The sequence below is a fragment of the Lagenorhynchus albirostris genome, chromosome 14 (assembly GCF_949774975.1).
Source record: "Lagenorhynchus albirostris chromosome 14, mLagAlb1.1, whole genome shotgun sequence".
Classification (NCBI taxonomy): Eukaryota; Metazoa; Chordata; class Mammalia; order Artiodactyla; family Delphinidae; genus Lagenorhynchus; species Lagenorhynchus albirostris.
In genome coordinates, this window is record NC_083108.1 from 71,690,591 (window position 1) to 71,717,875 (window position 27,285).

General features: G+C 38.5%; 1 protein-coding gene across 5 annotated transcripts in view; it reads left to right on the forward strand.

Annotated features, from left to right (window-relative positions):
- Positions 1-27,285, forward strand: part of SPPL3 (signal peptide peptidase like 3) — a 117,938-nt gene that overhangs the window by 81,355 nt on the left and 9,298 nt on the right. For 4 of the 5 annotated variants that reach the window (XM_060121650.1, XM_060121651.1, XM_060121652.1 and 1 more), the window contains exons 3-5: positions 18,495-18,583; positions 25,520-25,639; positions 26,411-26,489. In XM_060121650.1, the coding sequence (XP_059977633.1) occupies positions 18,495-18,583; positions 25,520-25,639; positions 26,411-26,489 (288 nt within the window). The remainder of the gene's footprint in view (positions 1-18,494; positions 18,584-25,519; positions 25,640-26,410; positions 26,490-27,285) is intronic. The other variant, XM_060121653.1, reaches the window with a different exon arrangement.

Here is a 27,285-nt window from a genome sequence, read left to right on the forward strand (position 1 = left end):
GGTTTTCTGTAGGAGTTGTTCCACGTGTAGATGTATTTCTGTTGTATCTGTGGGGAGGAAGGTGATCTCCGCGTCTTACTCTTACGCCATCTCCCCCCTTCCTTCTCCTCCTAATTTCTGTTCGTCAGTAGTGATGTTCCCTCTTCCATTTTCTATTTTAGTCATTTGTTTTCTGTCTTTTTTTTCTTTGTTAGTCTAGCTAAAGGTTTGTCAATTTTGTTCATCTTTTCAAAGAACCAACTTTTGATTTCATTGATTTTTCTTTTTCTTTTTTCTATTTTCGCTTTTCATTGATTTCCACTCCAGTCTGTCATTTCCTTCTTTCGGCTTGCTTTGAGTTTATTTTTGCTTCTTTTTCTAAATCCTTAAGGTAGAAGCTCAAGTTTCTGATTTGAAACCTTTCTTCTTTTTTAAATTTATTTATTTTTGCGGTACGCGGGCCTCTCACTGCTGTGGCCTCTCCCGTTGCAGAGCACAGGCTCTGGACGTGCAGGCTCAGCAGCCATGGCTCACAGGCCCAGCCACTCCGCAGCATGTGGGATCTTCCCAGACCGGGGCACAAACCCATGTCCCCCTGTATCGGCAGGCGGACTCTCAACCACTGTGCCACCAGGGAAGCCTCCTTTCTTCTTTTTTAACATAGGCATTTTAAAGCTACAAATTTCCCTCTAAACACTGCTTTAACTGCAACCCATAAATTTTGTTATGTTGTATTTTCATTTCATTCAATTCAAGATATTTTTCCTGGTGATTTTTTTCCTTGACCTATGGGTTCTTTTTAAGTGTGTGGCTTACTTTCCTAATAATTGGAATTTGTCAAAATTCTCTCTGTTATTTAAAAGAATTTCATCAGCCTCAGTTCTGCTGTGCTCAGAGACATACTTTTTATGGCTTCAATCCTTTTAAATATTTGCGACTTGTTTTATGGCCTAGCATATGATGTGTCCTGGAGAATGTTCCATATGCAGTTGGAAAAATCAACCTACAACAGAGTGTTGAGAGCAGGGAGTGATATTATCTGGTTTGTGTTTTAGAAAGGTTGGTCTAGGTTCTGTATGGGAAATAGATTGTTGAGTAAGAGGGAAGAGTGAAATAAGGGAAACATGGGAGACTGCTGCCCTAGTATAGGCAAAAAATGATGGTGCTTTAACTAAGCTAATAATGGTGGAGTGAGATATCAGCGGATTTAGGACAGGATTGCTGATGGAATGGATATAGCGTGTGAGAGAGAAGAGTCAAGGGTGACTCCAAGGTTTATGGCCTGAAACAGCTGGACCCCCAGTGATGGTGCCATTTTTGAGATGGGAAGCTCTAAGAAAAGCAGATTTTTCATGGAAACTTGATACACAAAGCAGACACAATTTGTTAAGAGACTGATATTGGTTCTAGTTTGGCTCTTGCCACTGTTTAATTTGGGGCAGGTAACTTAACCTCTGTGAACCCATACCTTGAAAGTTGGTATTTCATTAATTATGAGTACTTTAACTATAATTTATAACAGTTGTGGCATAGTGTTAACTATATTCTGATTTGTAATACACTCTCTAAGTTTTCCAGAGTGATTTGTAAGTGTATTGTTTTAGTAGTACTTAACCAAATAGTTTTACAACAGATTTTCACATCTAAGTATTTAATAAACAAACCATACTGAAATTACTGTTTTGATAGGTCAAAACTTGTCAAATATTGTAGTTCAGCTGATAGTTTCTTTTTACTCATTGACCTGTGATCACGTGGGGGCTTTTAGGAATGCCTCTTATCAAAAATATCTCTTTGTGGTAACAAAATGAAAATTGCAGTAGTCAGTGAGGTAAAACTGGTATCAGGTTAATTTCCTTGATTCTTGCTTTAATGTAAACAAGGGATAGCTAGATGAAGAACTGACCTGTTACTTATTTGGTTGTGGATTCCTTGATGAAAATACTTAAGGGAGTTCTTCATTAAGACACAGCCAGTTGGGTACCCTAGGGTGCTGAATGATGCTTCCCAATCTATCTTGCTCTCTGACTTCTACCACTTCTACCAGCTTAGATGCCTCTCAATTGTTGTGAGTGACTTCTGTTTCTTACTCTGAGGGGATTGGGTAGAGATGTATGATTTTTATTGGCTATTTTAATTTTTTTTTACTCAGACCTTGACTATATTAAAGAAACCTGATGAAGAAAATAGCTGACATTTTACTGAACATTTATGTACCAAGTACAGTGCTAAGTGTTTTACATAAAGTCTCACTAATCCTCACATCAATTCAACAGGATAGGTATTGTTATTCCCATTTTATAAATGAGGAAACTAGGGCCCAGAAATGTTAAGTAGCTTACCCAAGTAATAAGTGATGGAGCTGGGATTCAAACTCAAGCAGTACTTTACTGCTGCTGGCTATTGAGAACAATAATAAAATTTTAAATATGAAGCAAATAAATTGATCTGGTAGTAAAGTCAGAAGGAATGAGAAGCTTTCTTTAAAACCCCTTTTTGATGATTTTTTTCCTTCATCAGTGGTTCTCAGACCTTATTGTGCATAAAAATCACCTGGGGAAGATTGTTCAGTAGGCTTAGGATGGGGGCCCAGCACCTCATTCAGGTGACCTACACAACACACTTTGATAAACTCTTACCTAACACTCAGTTGTTGGTTCTTCATTGCTGGTAGCATTTTACGGACCCATTCACTGATATGTTATTTAACTTTTACAACTCTGTTGAAGTTCTCCTGAAGTTCTCAGAGTTTCCCCTTTTGCTAAATCAAAAAAGTTTCCCCTCAATCCTCATCCTTGATAAACCTTGATGGTTTACCACCACTTACTATTGCAAATTTCTCCTCCCTTGGCTTCCATGATTCACTTTCATGCTCCATTCCATATAGGACATGCACAAAAAAATGCTTCTTGAATTTGCTTAGCCCTATCCCTATTGCCCCTCCAAATGCCTAGCCAAATATTAATATGTTCTTATCTCCTCTGATTTGGGACCATAAAAATATATTATTTGCTCATTTAAATTATTCCATTTGTTATAGCTGGGATGACATGGAGAAAATCATAAAATACAGGATAAAAGATTTGTGAATTGTACTGATTATTTACTCCCAGGCTTTCACATTTCAAAGTACAGAGGGGAAAACTGTGCCAAACAAAATGAGATTCTAAAGCCCAGAACAAATCCTTGATTTAGGAACCCTTAACGTTCGCCATCCCTTGGCTGAGCTTTGCTAGCTGGACTTCCTATATTACTTAAAGATGACACCTGTCTCTCCTTAATCTTTCCAGCTGCTCAGGAAAAAAATAGCATAATTACTCATCTAATATGTATGTCCCCAAAGCCTTTGACAAATCAACAGGAGAACATTAATGGAGGGGAGAGAGGAGGAGAAAGGGACTGTCCTGATGGGCATATGGACCCAAGAATCACAATGTGAGGATGGTTTAGAATTTCTTAGGCAGCTTATTACTGTCAGGACACTTAAGTTCTGTCCCATCAGGAATCATAGACAAAAAAATAACAGTTTGGAAGTAGATGTAGGGACTTCCCTGGTGGCGCAGTGGTTTAGAATCCGCCTGCCAATGCAGGGGACACGGGTTCGAGCCCTGGTCTGGGAAGATCCCACATGCTGCAGAGCAACTAAGCCCGTGCACCACAACTACTGAGCCTGCGCTCTAGAGCCTGCGAACCACAACTACTGAGCCGGGGTGCCACAGCTACTGAAGCCCGCGTGCCTAGAGCCCATGCTCCGCAAGTAGAGAAGCCACCACAATGAGAAGCCCGTGCACCGCAATGAAGAGTAGCCCCCCCTTGCCACAAGTAGAGAAAGCCCACACGTAGCAACGAAGACCCAATGCAGCCAAAAATAAATAAATTAAATTTTTTAAAAATGACGTAGATGTAAAAGGAAATCAAAAGGAAGATATACTTTATGATCAATAGACAAATAGATAATATATAATTATAATACATATATCTCTGTATATGTGAAGTTGCTATATAAAGGAATAATGGAACTTTTATAGAGTAACTGCTACCTTTTTTTTAAGGCAAGCACCTACCTGTGCTTTCTTTAATGGTGAGGATAGTTTATTTGCTTATACGCAAACCTACTCTAGGAAGACAAAGTCATCAGGTTAATAAGACCGCAGAGATGATAAGAAATGCACTTTATATGATTGTGTTGCCCTTCATACTAAATGCATGTAATTAAGTTAGATCAGGTTAACCAAAATAAGTCTGACTATAGTTCACGAATGTCATGATGTGTTTATCACACACTGATGTGATATGCTTATCTTTTGAATTGTTCTTTTTGCCCTCTCATAACCTGTCCTACTTTAAGAAAACATACAGATCTGAATTTATTAGATAATGTAGGGAATGGTTATGTACATTGTAAATATGTATATGGATAAGTTCCTTGATATATTTAACAGTTTTATCAGTTCCTTTTTCAATGTTCCATTTATAAAAATCACTGTAACTTTTCTAGGAACACACATTTAGTGTAAAGCCAAGTTCAGCCATATAGTGTTTATCTTGACCAAGTGAATTCTCCCCCTTCATTGTGCTTGCTTCCAAAACTGAAATGATCAAAAAACATGGTACTCTTAAATTAAAATATTAAAATAAAAAATTTAAATTTTCCTTTCTCCTCCAATATTCACAGTTGTACTCCGTTATCAGAATTCAAACAGATGAACAAGTATAACTTTCAGTAAATGTGTTCTCAGCTCCATTTTGCTTCCTGCAGTTGTTTATTTTTGCTCTGCCCTGTCCAAAAGGATTTCAGACCATTTATTAAGTTTTACAAGTTGTGATGAGATAAGGTAAATTAAAATGGGGCCAAAGAAAAGTATGGGTGGAGACAAAGTAGAGCCAAAAATAAGTCTAAAAATGTATACCATATTGGCCAGCACCCTTACTACTGGTGGTCTACGGACACCACAGTAAGCTTTCTAGCAGCCAACCTTCAGTAGAAAGAAAGAAAAACTTTACAATATCCTTGAATAAAAAGAACCCAGTTGTTCAGGTGAATTGCAATTATTCTTGGTCTTAAGATCAGACAGACCTTTATCCCAAAGACCCTCAGAAAGAGGATGCAACATTGAATTTCATAGCATCCATAATAGGCATTCATTGTTTGTTGAATGAATTATAGTACCCTTCAATATAAGCTGGTAGCATTTTGTGAAAATAGATTTCAGCAAAAGCAATTTTGCCAAAACTGGGGAGACACAGCCAGCAACAGAAAGCTGTGGTCTAGATTGCTAGCTTACTCTAATGTTACATTGTACAATACCTGGAGAAATTAATGGGTTATTAATTCTTCAACTGATTATTCCTGAATATTGATTTCTTGATAAATGTGGGCAGCAGTCCAGATGTGTACTCCGTGGCTGGCTGAATACAGACCTCTTTGTCTTAACAGTTCTTACAGCACATTTGCATTTTTATCACAACCAAGGAACGTAAAATGGCCTAACTATAAGCCCATATTTCCCCTTGTCCTCAGCAAGCAGTGGAAGTTCTCATGGGCCTAGGATTTTCTCAGAAAACCCTGTATAATCCAGTCTAGTACCTAAAGATACTAATAGTTGATTTCCTAAAGTTCTGTTCCTTACAATACAACTGAATTAGTTTTAGCCTGAAAAAAATTTGGAGCAAATATAACCAGATCTCAGCCACAATAAAACCTTATTAAAGCACTCAGAGAATGTTAAACTACTTCCTGATGTACTGTCTGTGATAAACTACTTGTTAAATGTACATCAAAGTGACCAAAAAATGCACCCTGGGGTTTATACTTATACATCAACTTAAATTTGAAAAATGTTGATCAGTTGTCATTCTTTCTGACACTACTTATCTAGCAGGCTCAGTTGTCGGGTTATACCCCACCCATCAAGATCAAACCATATCATCTGCTTGTAAAAGGTTGCTTTTCTTACTGTTTCTTTCTAATAAGGCAGGATATATGCAGTTCATCCAAAAATAATGTCAGATCAAGTTAACCCAAGGAGAAATAGTCTTAGCTTTTTTTGTTGTTTTTAAATGAAAAGGAGTTGTATGTATTGATGTGGAAAGGTAGTCTTGGCATACTACTGAATGAAAATTAACTTGTGAGATGACATATTAATCCTCATTTTTTTAAAAGGCAAAATATATACCAAACATATATATCTCTGGAGATAGGGATTATAGGAGTCTTTTTTTTTTTTTTTTTTTTTGGCGGTACGTGGGCCTTTCACTGTTGTGGCCTCTCCCGTTGCGGAGCACAGGCTCCGGACACGCAGGCCCAGCGGCCATGGCTCACGGGCCCAGCCGCTCCGCGGCATGTGGGATCCTCCCGGACAGGGGCACGAACCCGTGTCCCCTGCATCGGCAGGCGGACTCTCAACCACTGCGCCACCAGGGAAGTCCCGATTATAGGAGTCTTTTGTACCATTCTGTATTGTTTGAGTTTTTAATAATCATATATATTACTTTTTCATAAAAAATATAGAACTTTGGTTGTTTTATAAGGGGAGATGATACAGCCAAGGCAGAGTGGTATAATAAGAACCTTGGTTTCCTTACTATAGGGATAATAATAGAGCATCTCTGTATAGTTTGCGAGGGCTACCATAACAAAGTGCCACAGACTGGGTGACTTAAACAGCAGAAATTTACTTCCTCACAGTTCTGGAGGCTAGAAGTCCAAGATTGAGGTATTGGCAGAGTTGGTTTCATTCTGAAATGGCTTATAGATGACCATCTTCACATGTAGATGGTGCCCTTCCTGTGGTCTTTTCTCTGTGTGTGCATGTGTCTAGTGTATCTGTCTCTCTCTCTCTCTTAATCTCCTCTTCTTATAAGGACAGCAGTCATATTGGATTAGGGTCCACCTTAACAACCCCATTTTAATTTAATTCTCTCTCTGAAGACTCTGTCTCCAAATGCAGTCACATTTTTAATTATAGTTATTCTATGAATCAAAAGAAATATTGATTGCAGAGCTCCTAGCATAGTGCCTGAAAGTATAAGCTCAATAAAGGTTAACTATTAAAAATATTTTAATCCACGGCTGCATAGTCAGAAGACCATCTCTTCTACTTGGATTCTTAGTAGTAGGTTCTTAATGTAGGTCTGTATGAGCATCGATAATTGGAAATTTGTCTGCCTCCTACAACTGACACCCGTAACTTTTTCCTGTTTAGTTATAGTTGGTGAAAAGACAAACTGAAAATAGCAAATAATATGCTATAATTTAGATGGCTTTTTCCGTAAGGTAAATGGTTGTCTGTGATGGAACAGCCATAGCTCAATCTTTTTGTTACCATATAAACATTGATTTCAGTAACCTAGACTTGCTGTTTGTTAAGCAGATAGCTAAGATACAATCTGGATGGAATATCTAGTAATAACATTATGATGTATAAATATCATATTGTATGTTATTGCATAGTAATAACAATAGGGTTGTGATGGCAGGGGTTGGGGCATTGAAGGGTAGTCTTCTATGAAGATGGAACAGACTGTTCTAGGTCCAGCCAAGCAATTTCATATCTGGAGAGTTAATAAAGATTGCCAAGTAAGTTGGGATAAAGGCCCATAACTCACAATGGTCCCTGGATAGCTCAGGAGGCAGGGTCTTCTACAGAGGCTTTGTTTAACAGCTTAAGTTTGCTGTCAGCTATGCAGTGTGGGTAACCATTACTAGACCACAGTCATAGAAGCCTGGGATCTGCTAAACTTAGGTCCAGGATGTCATTTTATAAAGCTGGAATGCATGTATCTTCCATGTTTGAGCAAATATATGGGGCCTCACAACCTCATTTAGCCAGATTTCTGTTTTGTGTAATAGTGACCCATGGTAATATATTCCATATGTACAAGAAGTTAGGTAGGTACATAGAAGATATTTTTAAATACCCAAATCAAACTTCTGGACATGAAGACAACAATGTCTGAGATCAAAAATACGTAGGGTTAGATTAAGAGCAGTTAGACATTACAGAAGAAAAGATTAATGAACTTGAAGGCACAGCAATAAAAACTATCCAAAGAGAATTAGAGAAGAAAAAATAATTTTTTTAATGAAAAGTGTCATTGAGCTATCATTGGAAATCAAAGAGCAATCTCCAGTGGCCTAATATGGTAATTGGGATCCTTGAAAGGAAGAGAAGAAAGAGGGGGACTGAAAAATGCTTGAAGAATGAATGGCCAAAATTTTTCCAAACTTGAAGAAAACTATAACCCACAGATTCAGTAAACCCATAGCACAGGAACCGTGAAGAAAACTACACCAAGGCACATCATAATCAAATTGCTCAAAACCAGTGATTAAAAAAATCCAAAAAGCAGCTGAGGGGGTGAGGGGATGGGAGGTGGGAGGGAATCCGATTTCTCACTGAAAACAATATAAGTGAGAAGACAGTGGAACAACAGCTTTAAAGTACAGAAAGAAAAACTGTCAACATAGAATTCTATGGCAAATGTATCTTCCAAAAGAAAAGAAAAAATAAAGATGTTTTAAGACACACAAAACCTGAAAGAATTCTTCACCAACCAACTTGCACCACAAGAAGTGTTAAAGGAAGTACTTCAAGCAGATTAAAAGTGGTACCAGTTGGAAGTCTGGGTCTACACAAAGGAATGAAGATCACCAGAAATGACGCCTACATGGGAGCTCCCTGGCAGTCCAGAGGTTAGGGCTTGCTCAGTGCTTTCACTGCTCTGGCCTGGGTTCAGTCCCTGGCCAGGGAACTAAGATCCTGCAAGCCGTGCAGGACATAGCCAAAAAAAAAAGAAAAGAAAAAGAAATGGTGACTACAGTGATAAATATAAAAGGGTTTTTTCCCCCTTATTATTTAAAACTCCTTAAAAGATAATTGTATGAACAAAAATAATAATATAGTATGGCATTCATAGCATAACATGTAAAAATAAAATGCATGGTAGTAATAGTACAAAGGTTGAGGGGGAATAAATGTACACTGTTATCAGGTTTTAATATTATATATGCAGTACTGCCATATAACTTGAAGGTAGGCTGTGCTGATTAAAGATGTATACTATAAACTGTACAACAGCCACTAAAACAAAAGAGCAGAGACAGCTAATAAGACAACAGAGGAAATAATACAGAATCATAAAAAATACTGTGTTAATCCAAAAGAGGGCAGGTAAAGGGGAGCAACAACAGAAGAGATAGGACAAACATGATAGTCTCGGACCTGATCGTAACAATAGTCACATTAAATGAAACTGGTCTAAAAACTCCAGTTAGAAGACAGCAGTCGTCAGATTGAATTAAAAAGCAAGATCCAATTATATGATGCTTACAAAAAACACACTATAGATATAAAGCCAGAAAAAATTTAAAGTAAAAGGTTGGGAGAAGATACACCTTATACTCATCAAAAGAAAGCTGGAGTGGCTATATTGATTCAGACAAAGCAACTTTCAGAGCAAGGAATATTACCACAGACAAAAAAACCATATTTCATAATGATAAAGGGGTCAGTTAAGCAGTAAGACATAATAATCCTTAATGTTTGTGCATCTAATAGGAGATTTTCAAAATACATGAAGCAAAAACTGATGTAAGTTCAAGGAAAAAGTAAAACAAATCCACAAATGTAGCTGAAGATTTTAGTACCTCTCTCTCAGTAATCGATAGAACAAAGTAGGCAGAAAATCAGTAAGGATATAGTGGCTTAAACAATATTCTCAACCAGCTTGACCTGATTGACATTTATAGAACACTCCATTCAACAGTGGAAGACACATTCTTCTCAAGTGCATGTGGAACATTTACCAAGATAGAATGTATTTTGGGACATAAAAAAAAATTCTCAGTAAATGGATTCAAGGCATACAAAGTATGATCTCTGATCTCTTTTAGTCAGCTGGGGCTGCCATAACAAAATACCACAGATTGGGTGGCTTAAACAACAGAAATTTGTTTTCTCAAGTTCTGGAGGCTGGAAACCCAAGGTCAGGGTGCCAGCATGGGTGGGTTCTGTTGAGCACTCTCTTCCTGGCTTGCAGATGACCTGCTTCTTACTGTGTGCTCACATACATGGTCTTTCTTCAGTGTGTGCATGCTCCAGGAGAGAGAAGGAGAGAGTGCGAGAGTGCACACGCAAACTCTCTGCTTTCTCTTCTTAGGATACTAATCCCATCGTGAGGGCCTCTCCCTCAGGACCTCAGCCAAATTACCTCCCAAAGGCCCCATCACCAGATACCATCCATCACATTGAGGGTTAGGGCTTCAACAAATGAACTTTGTGGGGGACACAAACATTTAATTCCTAACAAATCACGATTGAATTGAGCAGAAAGAGCTTTGGAAAATTCCCGGATGTTTGGAAACAAAAGTAACACACTTCCATGTATCAAATAAGAAATCAAGAAGGAAATTAGAAAATACTTTGAATTAAAACAAAGTGAAAACACAACACACCAAATTTATGGAATGCTGCAAAAGCAATACTTAGGGAACTGTAGCTCCAAATGCCTGGATTAGAATAGAGCAAAAAGTATCAATGATCTAAGCTTTTACCTTTCTTAATAAACTAGAAAAAAGGAGCAGATGAAACCCAATTCAGTAGACAAAAGGAAAGAATAAAGATCAAAACCAAAGTAAATCAAATAGATTTCCTCTACTGGAGAAAAATCAGTGAAACTAAAAGCTGATTTTTTTAAAGAATCAATAAAATTGGTAACCTACTAGCCAGACTAATCTGGGGAAAAAAAGAGAAGACACAAACCTCATATCAGGGGTAAGAGAGGTGATATTACTAGAGCCTACAGATATTAAAAGGATAATAAGGGACTACTATAAACAACTTTATGCCAATAAATTTGACAACTTAGGTGAAATGGACAGATTTTTATGAATGGTACAATCTACCAAAGCTCACTCAAGAAGAAATAGGTAGGGCTACCCTTGTGGCACAGTGGTTGAGAATCCGCCTGCCAATTCAGGGGACACGGGTTCGAGCCCTGGTCGGGAAAGATCCCACATGCCACGGAGCAACTAAGCCCGTGCGCCACAACTACTGAAGCCCATGCTCCTAGAGCCCATGCTCCACAACAAGAGAAGCCACTGCAATGAGAAGCCCACACACCGCAACGAAGAGTAGCCCCCACTGGCTGCAACTAGAGAAAAGCCCGCGCACAGCAATGAAGACCTAACACAGCCAAAAATTAATTAATTTTTAAAAAAAGAAGAAATAGGTAACCCAAATAGCCCTATACTTATTAAAGAAATTGAAAATTGCCAGACTGTTTTCTGAAGTGGCTGCACCAGTTTACATTTCCCACCAGCAACGTGTAATGGTCTCAGTTTTACAGCCTTCCTAACACTTGGTTATTATCTGACTTTTTGGTTACAGCCATCCTAGTGGGTACGAAGTGATACGTCACTGTGGTTTTGATTTGTATTTCCCCGATGACTAGTGTTGTTAAGAACTTTTCACTGAGCTCTGCCCACCAAAGCAACAGCCAGCTCTACCCATCACCAGTCCCTCCCATCAGGAAACTTGCACAAGCCTCTTAGATAGCCTCATCCACCAGAGGGCAGACAGCACAAGCAAGAAGAACTACAATCCTGCAGCCTATGGAACAAAAACCACATTCACAGAAAGACAAGATGAAAAGGCAGAGGGCTATGTACCAGATGAAGGAACAAGATAAAACCCCAGAAAAACAACTGAATGAAGTGGAGATAGGCAACCTTCCAGAAAAAAAATATTCAGAATAATGATGGTGAAGATGATCCAGGACCTTGGAAAAAGAATGGAGGCAAAGATCAAGAAGATGCAAGAAATGTTTAACAAAGATCTAGAAGAATTAAAGAACATACAGAGGTGAACAGTACAGTAACTGAAATGAAAAATACACTAGAAGAAATCAATAACAGAATCACTGAGGCAGAAGAACAGGTAAGTGACCTGGAAGACAGAATGGTGGAATTCACTGCTGTGGAACAGAATAAAGAAAAAAGAATGAAAAGAAATGAAGGCAGCCTAAGCGACCTCTGGGACAACATTAAACACAACAACATTCGCATTACAGGGGTCCCAGAAAGAGAAGAGAGAAAGGACCCGAGAAAATATTTCAGGAGATTATAGTCGAAAACTTCCCTAACATGGGAAAGGAAATAGCCACCCAAGTCCAGGAAGCGCAGAGAGTCCTGTACAGGATAAACCCAAGGAGAAACACGCTGAGACACATAGTAATCAAATTGGCAAAAATTAAAGACAAATTATTGAAAGCAGCAAGGGAAAAATGACAAATAACATACAAGGGAACTCACATAAGGTTAACAGAGTTTCTCAGCAGAAACTCTACAAGCCAGAAGGGAGTGGCATGATAAAGTGATGAAAGGGAAGAACCTACAACGAAGATTACTCTACCCGGCAAGGATCTCATTCAGATTCGATGGAGAAATCAAAAGCTTTGCAGACAAGCAAATGCTTAGAGAATTCAGCACCACCAAACCAGCTCTACAACAAATGCTAAAGGAACTTCTCTAAGTGGGAAACAAAAGAGAAGAAAAGGACCTACAAAAACAAACCCAAAACAATTCAGAAAATGGTCACAGGAACATACATATCGATAATTACCTTAAACGTGAATGGATTAAATGCTCCAACCAAAAGACACAGGCTTGCTGAATGAATACAAAAACATGACCCATATATATGCTGTCTACAAGAGACCCACTTCAGACCTAGGGACACATTTAGACAGAAAGTGAGGGGATGGAAAAAGATATTCCATGCAAATGCAAATCAAAAGAAAGCTGGAGTAGCAATACTCATATCAGATAAAAGAGACTTTAAAATAAAGAATGTTACAAGAGACAAAGAAGGAACACTACATAATGATCAAGGGATCAATCCAAGAAGATATAACAATTATATATGCACCCAACATAGGAGCACCTCAATATATAAGGCAACTGCTAACAGCTATAAAATAGGAAATTGATAGTAACACAATAGTGGGGGACCTTAACACCTCACTTACACCAATGGACAGATCATGCAAAACGAAAATTAACAAGGAAACACAAGCTTTAAATGACACAAAGTAGACCAGATAGATTTAATTGATATTTATAGGACGTTCCATCCAAAAACAGCAGATTACACTTTCTTCTCAAGTGTGCATGGAACATTCTCCAGGATAGATCACATCTTGGGTCACAAATCAAGCCTCAGTAAATTTAAGAAAATTGAAATCATATCAAGCATCTTTTCTGACCACAGTGCTATGAGATTAGAAATCAATTACAAGGGGAAAAAAAACACAAACACATGGAGGCTAAACAATACGTTACTAAATAACCAAGAGATCACTGAAGAAATCAAAAGAGGAAATAAAAAAATACCTAGAGACAAATGACAATGAAAACACGACGATCCAAAACCTGTGGGATGCAGCAAAAGCAGTTCTAAGAGGGAAGTTTATAGCTATACAAGCCTACCTCAAGAAGCAAGAAAAATCTCGAATAAACAATCTAACCTTACACATAAAGGAACTAGAGAAAGAAGAACAAACAAAACCCAAAGTTAGCAGAAGGAAAGAGATCACAGCAGAAATAAATGAAATAGAAACAAAGAAGACAATAGCAAAGACCAATAAAACTAAAAGCTGGTTCTTTGAGAAGATAAACAAAATTGATAAACCATTAGCCAGACTCATTAAGAAAAAGAGGAAGGGCTTCCCTGGTGGCTCAGTGGTTGAGAGTCCGCCTGCCGATGCAGGGGACACGGGTTCGTGCCCCGGTCCGGGAAGATCCCACGTGCCACGGAACGGCTAGGCTCATGAGCCATGGCCGCTGAGCCTGCGCGTCCGGAGCCTGTGCTCCGCAAAGGGAGAGGCCACAACAGTAAGAGCCCTGTGTACCGCAAAAAAAAAAAAAAAAGAGAGAGAGGACTCAAATCAATAAAATTAGAAATGAAAAAGGAAAAGTTACAACAGACACCGCAGAAATACAAAGCATCCTAAGAGACTACTACAAGCAACTCTGTGCCAATAAAATGGACAACCTGGAAGAAGTGGACAAATTCCTAGAAAGGTATAACCCTCCAAGACTGAACCAGGAAGAAATAGAAAATATGAACAGACCAGTCACAAGTAATGAAATTGAAACTGTGATTAAAAATCTTCCAACAAACAAAAGTCCAGGACTGAATGACTTCACAGGTGAATTAATATTTAGAGAAGAGCTAACACCCATCCTTCTCAAGCTCTTCCAAAAAATTGCAGAGGAAGGAACACTCCCAAACTCATTCTGTGAGGCCACCATCACCCTGACACCAAAACCAGACAAAGATACTACAAAAAAAGAAAATTACAGACCAATATCACTGATGAATATTGATGCAAAAATCCTCAACAAAATACTAGCAAACAGAATCCAACAACACATTAAAAGGCTCATACACCATGATCAAGTGGGATTTATCCCAAGGATGCAAGGATTCTTCAGTATACGCAAATCAATCAGTGTGATACACCATATTAACAAATTGAAGAATGAAAACCATATGATCATCTCAATAGATGCAGAAAAACCTTTTGACAAAATTCAACACACATTTATGATAAAAACTCTCCAGAAAGTGGGCATAGAGGGAACCTACCTCAACATAATAAAGTCCATGTATGACAAACCCACAGCAAACATCATTCTCAGTGGTAAAAAACTGAAAGCAGTTCCTCTAAGATCAGGAACAAGACAAGGATGTCCACTCTCGCCACCGTTGTTCAACATAGTTTTGGAAGTCCTAGCCATGGCAATCGGAGAAGAAAAAGAGAAGGAATACAATTTGGAGAAGAAGAAGTAAAACTGTCACTGTTTGCAGATGACATGATACTATATATAGAGAATCCTAAAGATGCCATCAGAAAACGACTAGAGCTAATCAATGAATTTGGTGAAGTTGCAGATACAAAATTAATGCACAGAAATCTCTTGCATTCCTATACACTAATGATGAAATATCTGAAAGAAATTAAGGAAACACTCCCATTTACCACTGCAACAAAAAGAATAAAATACCTAGGAATAAACCTACCTAGGGAGACAAAAGACCTGTATGCAGAAAACTATAAGACACTGTTGAAAGAAATTAAAGATGATACCAGCAGATGTAGAGATATACCATGTTCTTGGATTGGAAGAATCACTGTTGTGAAAATGACTAGACTACCCCAAGCAATCTACAGATTCAGTGCAATCCCTATCAAATTGCCAATGGCATTTTTTACAGAACTAGAACAAAAAATCTTAAAATTTGTATGGAGACACAAAAGACCCCGAATAGCCAAAGCAGTCTTGAGGGAAAAAAACAGAGCTGGAGGAATCAGACTCCCTGACTTTCGACTATACTACAAAGGTACAGTAATCAAGACAACATGGTACTGGCACAAAAACAGAAATGTAGATCAATGGAACAGTATAGAAAGCCCAGAGATAAACCCACGCACCTATGGTCAACTAATCTATGACGAAGGAGGAAAGGATATACAATGGAGAAAAGACAGTCTCTTCAATAAGTGGTGCTGGGAAGAATGGACAGCTACATGTAAAAGAATGAAATTAGAACACTCCCTAACACCATACACAAAAATAAACTCAAAATGGATTAGAAACCTAAATGTAAGACCGGACACTATAAAACTCTTGAGGAAAACATAGGAAGAACACTCTTGAACATAAATCACAGCAAGATGTTTTCTGATCCACCTCGTAGAGTAATGGAAATAAAAACAAAAATAAACAAATAGGACCTAATGAAACTTAAAAGCTTTTGCAAAGCAAAGGAAACTACAAACAAGACAAAAAGATAACCCTCAGGGGCTTCCCTGGTGGCGCAGTGGTTGAGAGTCCGCCTGCCGATACAGGGGACGTGGTTTCATGCCCCGGTCTGGGAAGATCCTACATGCCGCGGAGCGGCTGGGCCCATGAGCCATGGCCACTGAGCCTGCACGTCCGGAGCCTGTGCTCCGCAACAGGAGAGGCCACAACAGTGAGAGGCCCGTGTACCGCAAAAAAAAAAAAAAAAAAAGACAACCCTCAGAATGGGAAAAAATACTTGCAAATGAATCGACGGATAAAGGATTAATCTCCAAAATATATAAACAGCTCATGCAGCTCAATATTAAAAAAACAAACAACCCAATCCAAAAATGGGCGGAAGACCTAAATAGACATTTCTCCAAAGAGAGGACATACAGCTGGCCAAGAAGCACATGAAAAACTGCTCAACATCACTAATTATTAGAGAAATGTAAATCAAAACTAAAATGAGGTATCACCTCACACCAGTTAGAATGGGCATCATCAGAAAATTTACAAACAACAAATGCTGGAGAGGGTGTGGAGGAGAAAAGGGAACCCTCTTGCACTGTTGGTGGGAATGTAAATTGATACAGCCACTATGGAGAACAGTACGGAGGTTGCTTAAAAAACTAAAAATAGAATTACCATATGACCCAGCAATCCCGCTACTGGGCACATACCCAGAGAAAACCATAATTCAAAGAGACACATGCACCCCTATGTTCATTGCTGCGCTATTTACAATAGCCAGGTCATGGAAGCAACCTAAATGCCCATCGACAGACGAATGGATAAAGAAGTTGTGGTACAATATACAGTCGAATATTACTCAGCCATAAAAAGGAACGAAATTGGGTCATTTGTAGAGACGTGGATGAATCTAGAAACTGTCATACAGAGTGAAGTAAGTCAGAAAGAGGAAAACAAATATCGTATATTAACATATATATGTGGAACCTAGAAAAATGTACAGATGAATTGGTTTGCAGGGCAGAAATAGAGACACAGATGTAGAGGACAAACGTATGGACACCAAGGGGGGAAAGCAGCAGGGGGTGGGTGTGGTGGTATGCTGAATTGGGAGATTGGGATTGACATGTATACACTGATGTGTATAAAATGGATGACTAATGAGAACCTGCTGTATAAAAAAGTAAGTAAAATAAAATACAAAAAAAGAAAAGCAAGATGCAGAAAATGTGAATAGTATGACCCTGTTTTTGTAAAACAACAATAAAAATATTTCATGTACATGTATATATGTGTAAAAAACAAAAAAAAGAACTTTTCATGTGCTCATTGGCTATTTGTTTATCTTCTTTGGAGAAATATTTATTCAGAGTCTGCCCACTTTTTAATTGGGTTGTCTTTTTTTTATTGAATTGGAGGAGTTCTTTCTGTATTCTAAATGTAAGGCCCTTATCAGATACATAATAGCACGTATTTTCTCCCATCCTTTGGGGTTGTGTTTTCATTTTTTTGAAAGTGTTCTTTGCAGCACACAAGGTTTTAATTTTGATGCAGTCCAGTTTATCAAATTTTCACTTGTGTGTTTGGTGTCATATGTAAGAATCCACTGCCAAATCCAAGGTCACAAATATTTTGTCTAAAGTTTTATAGTTTTAGCTCTCCAATTATTTAAATTTAAATTAATTAAAATGAAATAAAATGTAGAATTCAGTTCCTCAGTTGTGCTCCCACATTTCAAGTGTTCACGTGGCTAATATCTACCAAATAAGTCAGTGCAGGTACAGAACATTTCCACCATCACAGGAAGTTCTTTTGGACACACAAACACTTTAAAGGAACGCAGTAGTAGAAAGTGAGCTAAGGACTTGAACAGTTAGTTCACAGAAAGAGAAATGGGCAAGCTCAGGTACATAAAATTGTTTAATAGTTAAAGAATTCTAAATTAGGACAGAGACAGCATTTTAGTCCCCCAGATTGACTGTGTCTACTTCCTTCAGGTCTTGACTCAGAAATCACACCAGTGCGGCCTTCCCTTGCCTACCCTGTTTAAAATTTCAGATCTACCCTCTCCATTTCCTGCCTTTTCTCCTTAGCTCTTACCATTAGCTTACCCTATATTTAACTTATTTTTCTTGTTTATTGTCAGTTTCCCCCCTCTTCGAATGTAAAATCCATGAGAGCCTATTTTACTCACTATTGTCTCTCCAATACCTTGGATATTCCCAGATATGGCAAAAACTCAAATCCGTGTTGTTGAATGAGAGCTGGCAATGTGTAGAGAAACAAGTGCTCTTATACACTGTTCTCAGAGAGTGAATTGGTCCACCCTTTTTGGAAGCAATTGTGTGGTATGTAAAAGTCTCAAAATTGTGCTTGCCTTTTGACCCAATATTTCTCCTTCTAGGTATTTAGCATAAGGAAGTAATTAAAGCTGTACACAGAGATACGGCTGGAATATTCAGCCACAATGGAATGCTTTTACCTGCAGTCAAGAAAACTCTTGAACTGACACTGTAAGGAATGTAGATTGTTTTTTTAAATGTGGCATCAAGAAGTGTTTTGCAGAGCTGTTCAAAACAGATCTTCCTTTCTTTCCTAATGCTTTAGCATTTAAAAGTATGTCTCATTACTGACTTCTCTGGTCTGCTTCTTAAGTAAAACTAAAACTTACTTATACAATTTTTTCCCACAGGTCCCTTAATATGGACTTTGAAAATCAAGATAAGGAGAAAGACAGTAACAGTTCTTCTGGGTCTTTCAATGGCAACAGCACCAATAATAGTAAGGCATTTTATGACAATTAGCTTTTCACATGTAGTTGTCTTAATTTGATTCTTTCTATAACCCCAGTAGATAATTTACTGGGTTCAAGGATTATGTTTGGTATAGTAATAAAATTAAATCTGTATGGTATAATTGTTAAAGTCTTATGTTCTGAACCTGAATTACGGATTTCTTGTGTACTGCTTTTAATTCATGCCTAAAAGCTTGCTGCCAAGATTCTTTTTTTTTTTTTGCGGTACGCGGGCCTCTCACTGTTGTGGCCTCTCCCACTGCGGAGCGCAGGCTCAGCGGCCATGGCTCACAGGTCCAAGCCGCTCCGCGGCATGTGGGATCCTCCCGGAACGGGGCACGAACCCGTGTCCCCTGCATCGGCAGGCAGACTCTCAACCACTGTGTCACCAGGGAAGCCCTATTTTCTTTTTTTAAATAAATTTATTTATTTTACTTTATTTATTGTTTTTGGCTGCGTTGGGTCTTCGTTGCTGTGTGCGGGCTTTCTCTCGTTGTGGCGAGCAGGGGCTACTCTTTGTTGCGGTGCGCGGGCTTCTCATTGCAGTGGCTTCTCTTGTTGCGGAGCGTGGGCTCTAGGCACACAGGCTTCAGTAGTTGTGGCTCACGGGCTCTAGAGCACAGGCTCAGTAGTTGTGGCACACGGGCTTAGGTGCTCCGTGGCATGTGGGATCTTCCCGGGCCAGGGCTTGAACCCGTGTCCCCTGCATTGGCAGGCAGATTCCCAACAACTGCGCCACCAGGGAAGCCCTCTTTATTTTCTTAAAGACGAACAGGATAGATGGGTATCTGCCTGCTTATAACTTCATTTAAATCCTTTGGTGAGGTTGATAATTTTGTAGGTGTTGATCATAAATTCATTTAGTGATTCTTAAAGATAGCTACTTGAAGTACTTGTAAAACTATTGTATCTTTTCTGATACTTAAGATTTTAAAGAATGTTTGCTTTGAAAAAACAGAAGTGTGCTATATGGCAAGTATTCAGCAGCATTATTCATCATAGCCAAAAAGTAGAAGCAACTGAAAGATCAATAAACTAGTTAATGGATAAACAAAAGATGGTATGTCCATACAATGGAATACTATTCAGCATTAAAAAAAGTTAATTACTGAAATATGCGCCAACATAGATGAACCTCAGAACACTGTTAAGGGCTTCCTTGGTGGCGCAGTGGTTAAGAATCCGCCTGCCAACGCAGGGGACACAGGTTCGAGCCCTGGTCCAGGAAGATCCCATGTGCCGCGGAGCAACTAAGTCTGCAAGCAACAACTACTGAAGCCTGTGTGCCTACAGCCCATGCTCTGAGATGAGAAGCCACCACGATGAGAAGACCGCGCACCGCAACTAGAGAAAGCCCACACGCAGCAGCAAACACCCAGTGCAACCAAAAATAAAATAAATTAATTTTTAAAAAAATTGTTAAGTAGGGCTTCGCTGGTGGCGCAGTGGTTAAGAATCCACCTGCCAATGCACGGGACATGGGTTCGAGCCCTGGTCCAGGAAGACCCCACATGCTGCAGAGCAACTAAGCCCGTGTGCCACAACTACTGAGCCTGCGGTCTAAAGTCTGTGAGCCACAACTACTGAGCCCACGTGCCACAACTAATGAAGCCCGCGCGCCTAGAGCCCGTGCTCCACAACAAGAGAAGCCACCGCAATGAGAGACCTGTGCAGTGCAAGGAAGAGTAGCCCCTGCTCGCCGCAACTAGAAAAAAGAAAGCCCGCGTGCAGCAACAAAGACCCAACGCAGCCAAAAATAACTAACTAAATAAATTAAGTAAAAAAAAATTAAGTAAAAATAGTCAGATAGAAAAACTACATATTGTATGAGTCCATTTATATGAAATTTCCAAAAAGGCAACTATATAGAGACAGAAAACAGATTCGTGGTTGCTTGGGGCAAGGGATGGGAAGGAGAATTAACAGTAAACTGGCATGAGGAATCTTCTTGAGGTGATGAAGATATTCTAAAACTAGATTATAGTGATGGTTTCACACTTGGTAAACTTACACAAAAAAAAGTATTGAATTACACACTTAAACTGGGTAAATTTTATGGTATGTAAATTGTACTAGAAAATTGGTAATGCTTATTATAGAAAGAGAACTGAATTTAGAAGTAAGGAGACTTGATTTGATAATACTAAGAGATTGATATTGGGTACCTACCATGCGCTTGGCATTTATTAGGTATTTTGAAAGATGCGAAAGTACAAGAGCTGGTACTCAAGCTGTCACGCAGGCAGTGTGGCCAAAATACTTCCCAAGGTGTTAATAAAGTGCTAAGACAGAGCAAATACCACTTTCCACACTATACCTAGAGCAGGTACTTTTTCTTATGGACCCTTACCATAGCCTCAGAATCTACTATCAATAGATCAGAGTAAGCACCAGAGGGAAGTCATTTTGACATCCATGTACAAAGAGAAAAAAGAGAAAGGCAAGCCAAAGTGAGCAACAGTGGGTCAACTTAGTAAGGGACTCTCCTGGAGAAAGTGAATTTGACATGAAACAGTGAACTTGGATTGCTGGAGAAGTTCCTCCAGGTGGGAAGAGCATATAATACAGGCACAGAGGAGGAGAATAAGAGTGACTTGTAGGACAAATCAAGGTCACTGCCTAATAGGGAGGAAAGACTGGAGATCTAACATAAAGTTAATAGAATATTGATGGAGGATCTTAGAAACTAAATTGAAAAGAGATCACTTAATATCTATTTCATTTTCTACCCCATCAACTAAATTATACTTGCCCAATTTTCACTGAGTTAAATGTGTTTCATTGTCCCCAGCAATGTAAAGTGGGCATGACAAATACAGTAAGTAGAATCATTTAAATATAATGAGCCTTTTCTTAAACTTATGACACACACACACAAAAACTTATGACACAGATCCTTATATTAAGTAAAATACCATACCAGCAACTTCACAGGAACCAGGTAAAACCCAGTGTCAGTATCCAATTTTAGGGTTAAATTATTACATAGCAGCTTACCTTCTATCAATAGTTTAAACCAAATCACTACATACACTTGAAACTCCTTTAAATTCCTGTTATATAGCATATATACAAATGATGTACTTAAACCAGATTACAAATCTGTTGTGCATTGCATCACATAAACCTAAAAGAAATCAGTAGTATGTATCTAAGTACCATTTTATCCTCAAATAAATGGTTAAGTCAGTCCGTGCAGTGGAAGGAATTTACCTGGTAACATCAGTTTTGTATTTCTCATTGTTAATCAGCATCTAAAGAGTAGTTGGTGGTTGTTTAATGGTAATTTCCTTGAATCTACCTCTTGTGTTGTGCTAAAATTATCCTCAACAAAAGTTATTTCTTCAGTGCCTAATCTGGGCCATGGATACCAAAAAGGATAAGCACAGACCAGGACAGAATGCAGTCCACTTCCACATAATCAGGAAAAACATAATGAAAGAAATGGCCATTGCAGAGAAGGCCAGTACTTGATTATGGAACATGGTATCATTCCAGTTTGAAGGGGTGGCATGGAAAACGGGATGCAGTCATCAAAAATCAAAGAAATAATAATAGCCAGAAAAATGAACAGAAACATGAGATGGCGTAGGTGCTGAGGAGATTGAAATGCTTAACAATGAAGATTAACAAGAAGAATTGGGGGGAGTTCTAAGAAAAGGAGGGTATGACTTTAGTGTTAAGATTTTGCCAAGTGTTACAAACTAATTAATGAAGAAGAAAGTAGATAGATGTTTTTTAAAAGTTGCAGTTGCCTACTCCCAAAATACGAATCAAGGAATTTGTGAAAAAGACATGAAAATTAATGAACTACAGCTATGTATAACAGCGTGGATGTTTCTAACAATGTTGAGTGAAAGAAGCCAGACACAAAAAAATACATACTACATAATTCAGTGTATATAGTAAGTTCAGGAAACAGGCAAAATAAATATTAGTATTTTAGGATGCATGCTTGGTAGAAAACAAAGCAAATAAAAAGTACCGTAAAAGCCAGGATATAATAGTAGTTCCCTTTGGGGGAAAGAGAAAGAGCAGTGATTGGGAGGGACACAAGAAAGACTTTTGGCCTTGGCAAGTTCTCTTTCTTGACCTGGGTGGTATTAGCCATGTGGTGATTCAGTGAACTCTACATCTTTGTTTCATGTACTTTTCTGTAGGTGTGTATGTTTTACAGTAAAGACGGTTAGAAAGTGGAGGGGAGGGAGTTCCTTCCAGGTCCTCTCTGATTTTCCCTAACCTTGTTCTAACTACCATCTTATCCCTGAATCTGCCCCAGGAAACCTATATAGAAATTTTCCCCTTCTGGCACACCACTCCTTCATCTAATTAGCATTAAGAGGGTTTAAACAACAACAACAAAAACAACCCCCCCCCACCTCCAATTATCTGATACCTTGAAGTTCTTTACTAGGCTTCCCCTATAATTTATTTGAACTGTGAAGACTGATGGAGATGTACAGTTGAATTCTCTTCATTAATAGAGAAACACATCTTAATAGAGAAACACATCTTAATCTCCCCACCTGACTGCAAACCCCATAAGCTCTGGAAATGAGTTTTAAAAAAAACATCCTTGCTTCTCTCATGGAGGTGCAAAATCAGTAACTTTCATAAACAGTTATCAGTACTACATTGGTGTATTGCTCTGCAACCTGTTCACTAAATACAAAAAATAATGTCTCTGTACATAATTTTTAATTCCCTCATCATGCCTATTTCTTACGTTGATTTTCCCTTTAAAGGTAAAGCCACTGCAGTTGAGTAAGTCCGCCCAATTATGGCTGCTCTCTTTTGCTTTTGCTCTGTTCTGTTTTGTCACTGGAGTTTGGCTAAAATTTCTAATTAATTAGCTCCTTCCCCTTCAGGACCATTATTTCCAGACCTTTAGGAAGTGCAGTATTAAAGTTGTGTACATTATTTTTGGTAACATATTGTAAGCAACTAAAGGAGCTTCACTTGCCCTGTGACATTGCTGTTTGATAGACTCTCTTGGGCAGTCCTTCTGTAAAACTAATGGAAATAACGTCTAATACTTACTGGTTTAAAATTTGTGCTTTCAAAAAACAAAAATCTGTGCAGTCTATCTAATATTCTAGAAAGGTTCTTTGTATTCTGTTTCGCATTTTAATTGCAGACTGAACTCGTAAAATTTAGATTGATTATAAACAGATACTTCTCATATGCCTGCCTTAGTAAACAGTCTTTGTTCTAGCCATTTGATTTTTTTCTTCTCATATTTTAAACCAGTATAATTAATCTGTAGACTATATGATGCTTTGTTTTACAGAAGGAGGGGGGTGTGGGTGTGTATTTTCAGATTTATAGATTTTTTTAAAAAGATTTGTTTCTTATATAACAAATAATCATTTATTTGAGAAAACATTATTTTCTGTTGTGAAAGGCATCTGAAATCTAGCTTCCTCAAGTAGTTCTTTGAACTATTGTAGAGCACTCAAAAAAAAACCTAGGTGAAATTTAGTTAGAGATTTCATAGAGTTTTGCCTTACAAATGCCCATAAGATACTTTAAGATATGCGCCCCCCCCCCAAAAAAAAAAAAAAAAACCTATCCATGGGCCAAGATGAATGGGTTTGACTGCAGTTCAGGTCAGACTCTTCACCAGATCATTTCTGTTTGTCTTGACACATGGCTCACTCTTCTGAAGTTGAATTGCCCTATTCCTTAGTGAATTATTTGACTCATCTACCTAGCCAATAAGAAGCAGTTTTGTTTTGTAGAAATATTTAATATTCATTTCACAAAAATCCCTAAATAGCTTTCTTGAGGACAGGTAAATTTGAATACTGATGAGCAGTTTTTGTTTTTAATTTATTTATTAATTTTTGGCTGCATTGGGTCTTCGTTGATGTGCGCAGGCTTTCTCTAGCTGGCAAGCAGGGACTATTCTTCGTTTCAGTGCGCGGGCCTCTCATTGTGGTGGCTTCTCTTGTTGGGAAGCATGGGCCCTAAGCGTGCAGGCTTCAGTAGTTGTGGCACGTGGGCTCAGTAGCTGTGGCTCACAGGCTCTAGGGTGCAGGCTCAGTAGTTGTGGTGCACGGTCTTAGTTGCTCCGCGGCATGTGGGATCTTCCCGGACCAGAGCTCGAACCTGTGTCCCCTGCACTGGCAGGTGGATTCTTAACCACTGTGCCACCAGGGAAGCCCCCAAAATAAAATCTTGTAGGGAGTTTTTCCTGGACCTACTAACCCTTGAGATTTCAGCTTAGTTGGCTCTGGGGTTGGGCCCGGGCACTGTGATTTTTTTAAAGCTGTCCAGGTGATTCTAATGAGCAGCCAAGACTTGAGAACCACTGTGCTAAATCCTGCTCTATCCCAAGAGCTTCTGGTTCCCCCATTTATCTCCTATTTACTCTTTAAAATGTTCCCACAAAGAAATGTTTTTGATTTACTGTTTCCAGATATATCTTGTTCTCCCCCCCTCCCCCACCAAAGTCAGTCCTCAGCTATTAGCAACAATGGGAAAGAATGAACATGAGTACATTAAATCCACAGATGATGAGAAATTATTTTAGTCAGGGGGTTTAAACCACCTCTCTTAGCAAACCTATATATACAGGACCACAGATGTACTCAAATTGACTAAAATGAATTTTTACTGCCTCTTAATGTTCTTGTTTGCTGTTTGTTTGTTTTGGCACCCTGTCATCCAGATGGTAGCACCAGGAGGTAGTAAGTCAATTCAACAAGTATTTCTTGGGCACCTACTATAATAAAGGCACTATGAGGACAGCAAGGAGCTCACAGTCTTCACTGGGAAGGAGAGAATCCAAGGGCCTAGATAATCTATATTTTATATACTAATCCCTAGAACTGTCTGCATTTTATGAGTTAATGTATCTGAAGTACATGGGTACAGTGTCTATTAGGTAAGTCGTTGATATGTCCCTTTTTCTCTTTCAGGTATCCAAACTATTGACTCTACCCAGGCCCTGTTCCTTCCAATTGGAGCATCTGTTTCTCTCCTAGTAATGTTCTTCTTCTTTGACTCAGTTCAAGTAGTTTTTACAATATGTACAGCAGGTAAATGAGTTCCTCTATCTGATCTTAACATTAAGCTGAAAGGAAATTTTTAAAACTTTTTTAAAATCATCATTCAAAAATTAAGATTTATACACTGCACTGTGCAAGTTTTTCTTCATAAGTCTGGCTTTTTCTCCCCCAACTCCTCCTTGAACCACTTGATACCTGTATCATCAGTTCAGTCCTGCAAGATACTTGATACCTGTATCATCCATTCAGACCTGCCAACCCAATCTGAATGAAAGGCCAGGGGTTGAAAACTCATGAGCTCTGTGGCACCAGAGCAGAATTGCTTTGGCTGTGGCTCCTTGTCTGCTAGGTTACCAGAAAGTCCAGTTGGCAGAGTAGTCGTTGGCAACCCCTACCCATGTTTCTGCCGATAGAAACACTCATAGCTGATCACAGCAATTCGACTGTCAGCTATCTGACCGTTTTCAAGCTGAGCGACGATGGACATGTGTGAAACATCAAAATGCTAGACTTGTTAGATCATACCCTGGCCCGCTGTTTATCATTTCTTGTTGAGATAGGTGAGAAAGAGAAAACCTACCAATGCTACCCCTACTTCAAATCAGGTAATCTTTTTTTAAGAGGTTGTCTGTGTGGTGCTAAAGAAAGATACTTTTCTTCTCTAGTTAATTAATACTATTTTATGCACTTGTCGAGAAAAGTATTCTGGGCAATGATTGTTTCCATAAGTCATGCCATTTTTCTTATGCTTAGTAAAATAATAAACAACAAAAAAATTAACCATACGTTTTCTTTCTCTAGTTCTTGCAACGATAGCTTTTGCTTTTCTTCTTCTCCCGATGTGCCAGTATTTAACAAGACCCTGTTCACCTCAGAACAAGTAAGGACTTGGGATTTTCCTCTAAATTGTAAACTTGTATATGTATGTTTTTATCTCATACTTGATAGCAGTATCAGGGGTCTAAATTTTTGGTATTGACTGAAGCACACAAATGCCAGAAGACTGGAAAGTGAAATGTTTGATTTTTTTAAAACTGTAAGATAGTACTTCTTTTTGCACCTTTTCGTAGCAGAGGAAATTTAAACAAATCTTAGGAAGTCAGAGTCACTGTAATATGCTTCCTTGCTTTGATTATATTGAAAGATGAGTTTTCTTTTGAAGCAACCTTTTCATTCCTTTACTAGTTAATGGAATATGAAAATAGTGCTTAACTCAAACATTCTTTGCCTTTCGTCTTTGATGACCTAGAATATATACCAGCCACTGGGGTTTAATCCCAGTGTTCACACTTTAACTCCTAAAGCCGTTGCTCCATGGAAACAAAATGCTGTGCTAATGGAGAATGCTGTATGCACTTAGGAAATCAGTCACTTGGGGCGGCTGATTTTCCCAGGAATTAGTGATAACCATAGATGTACCATCTTAATTTTATTCATCTTTGCTTAATGAATTGAATTGTTGACTTTCTTCATTTTGTTTTCCTCATAAGAATTAGAATTTCCCCTACATTTAGATTTTCTAAAGATATTATCACTTTAAACTTCTCAATACCCATCCCATGTTGATAACTTGGGATAAAAAGTACATTATCTAATGGATGCAGAAGTATAATTCCTTTGAACTTTCTGTAGTTTTTTCCAGAGAGATTTGGGTATTTTGGATTTCTGGGTATCTA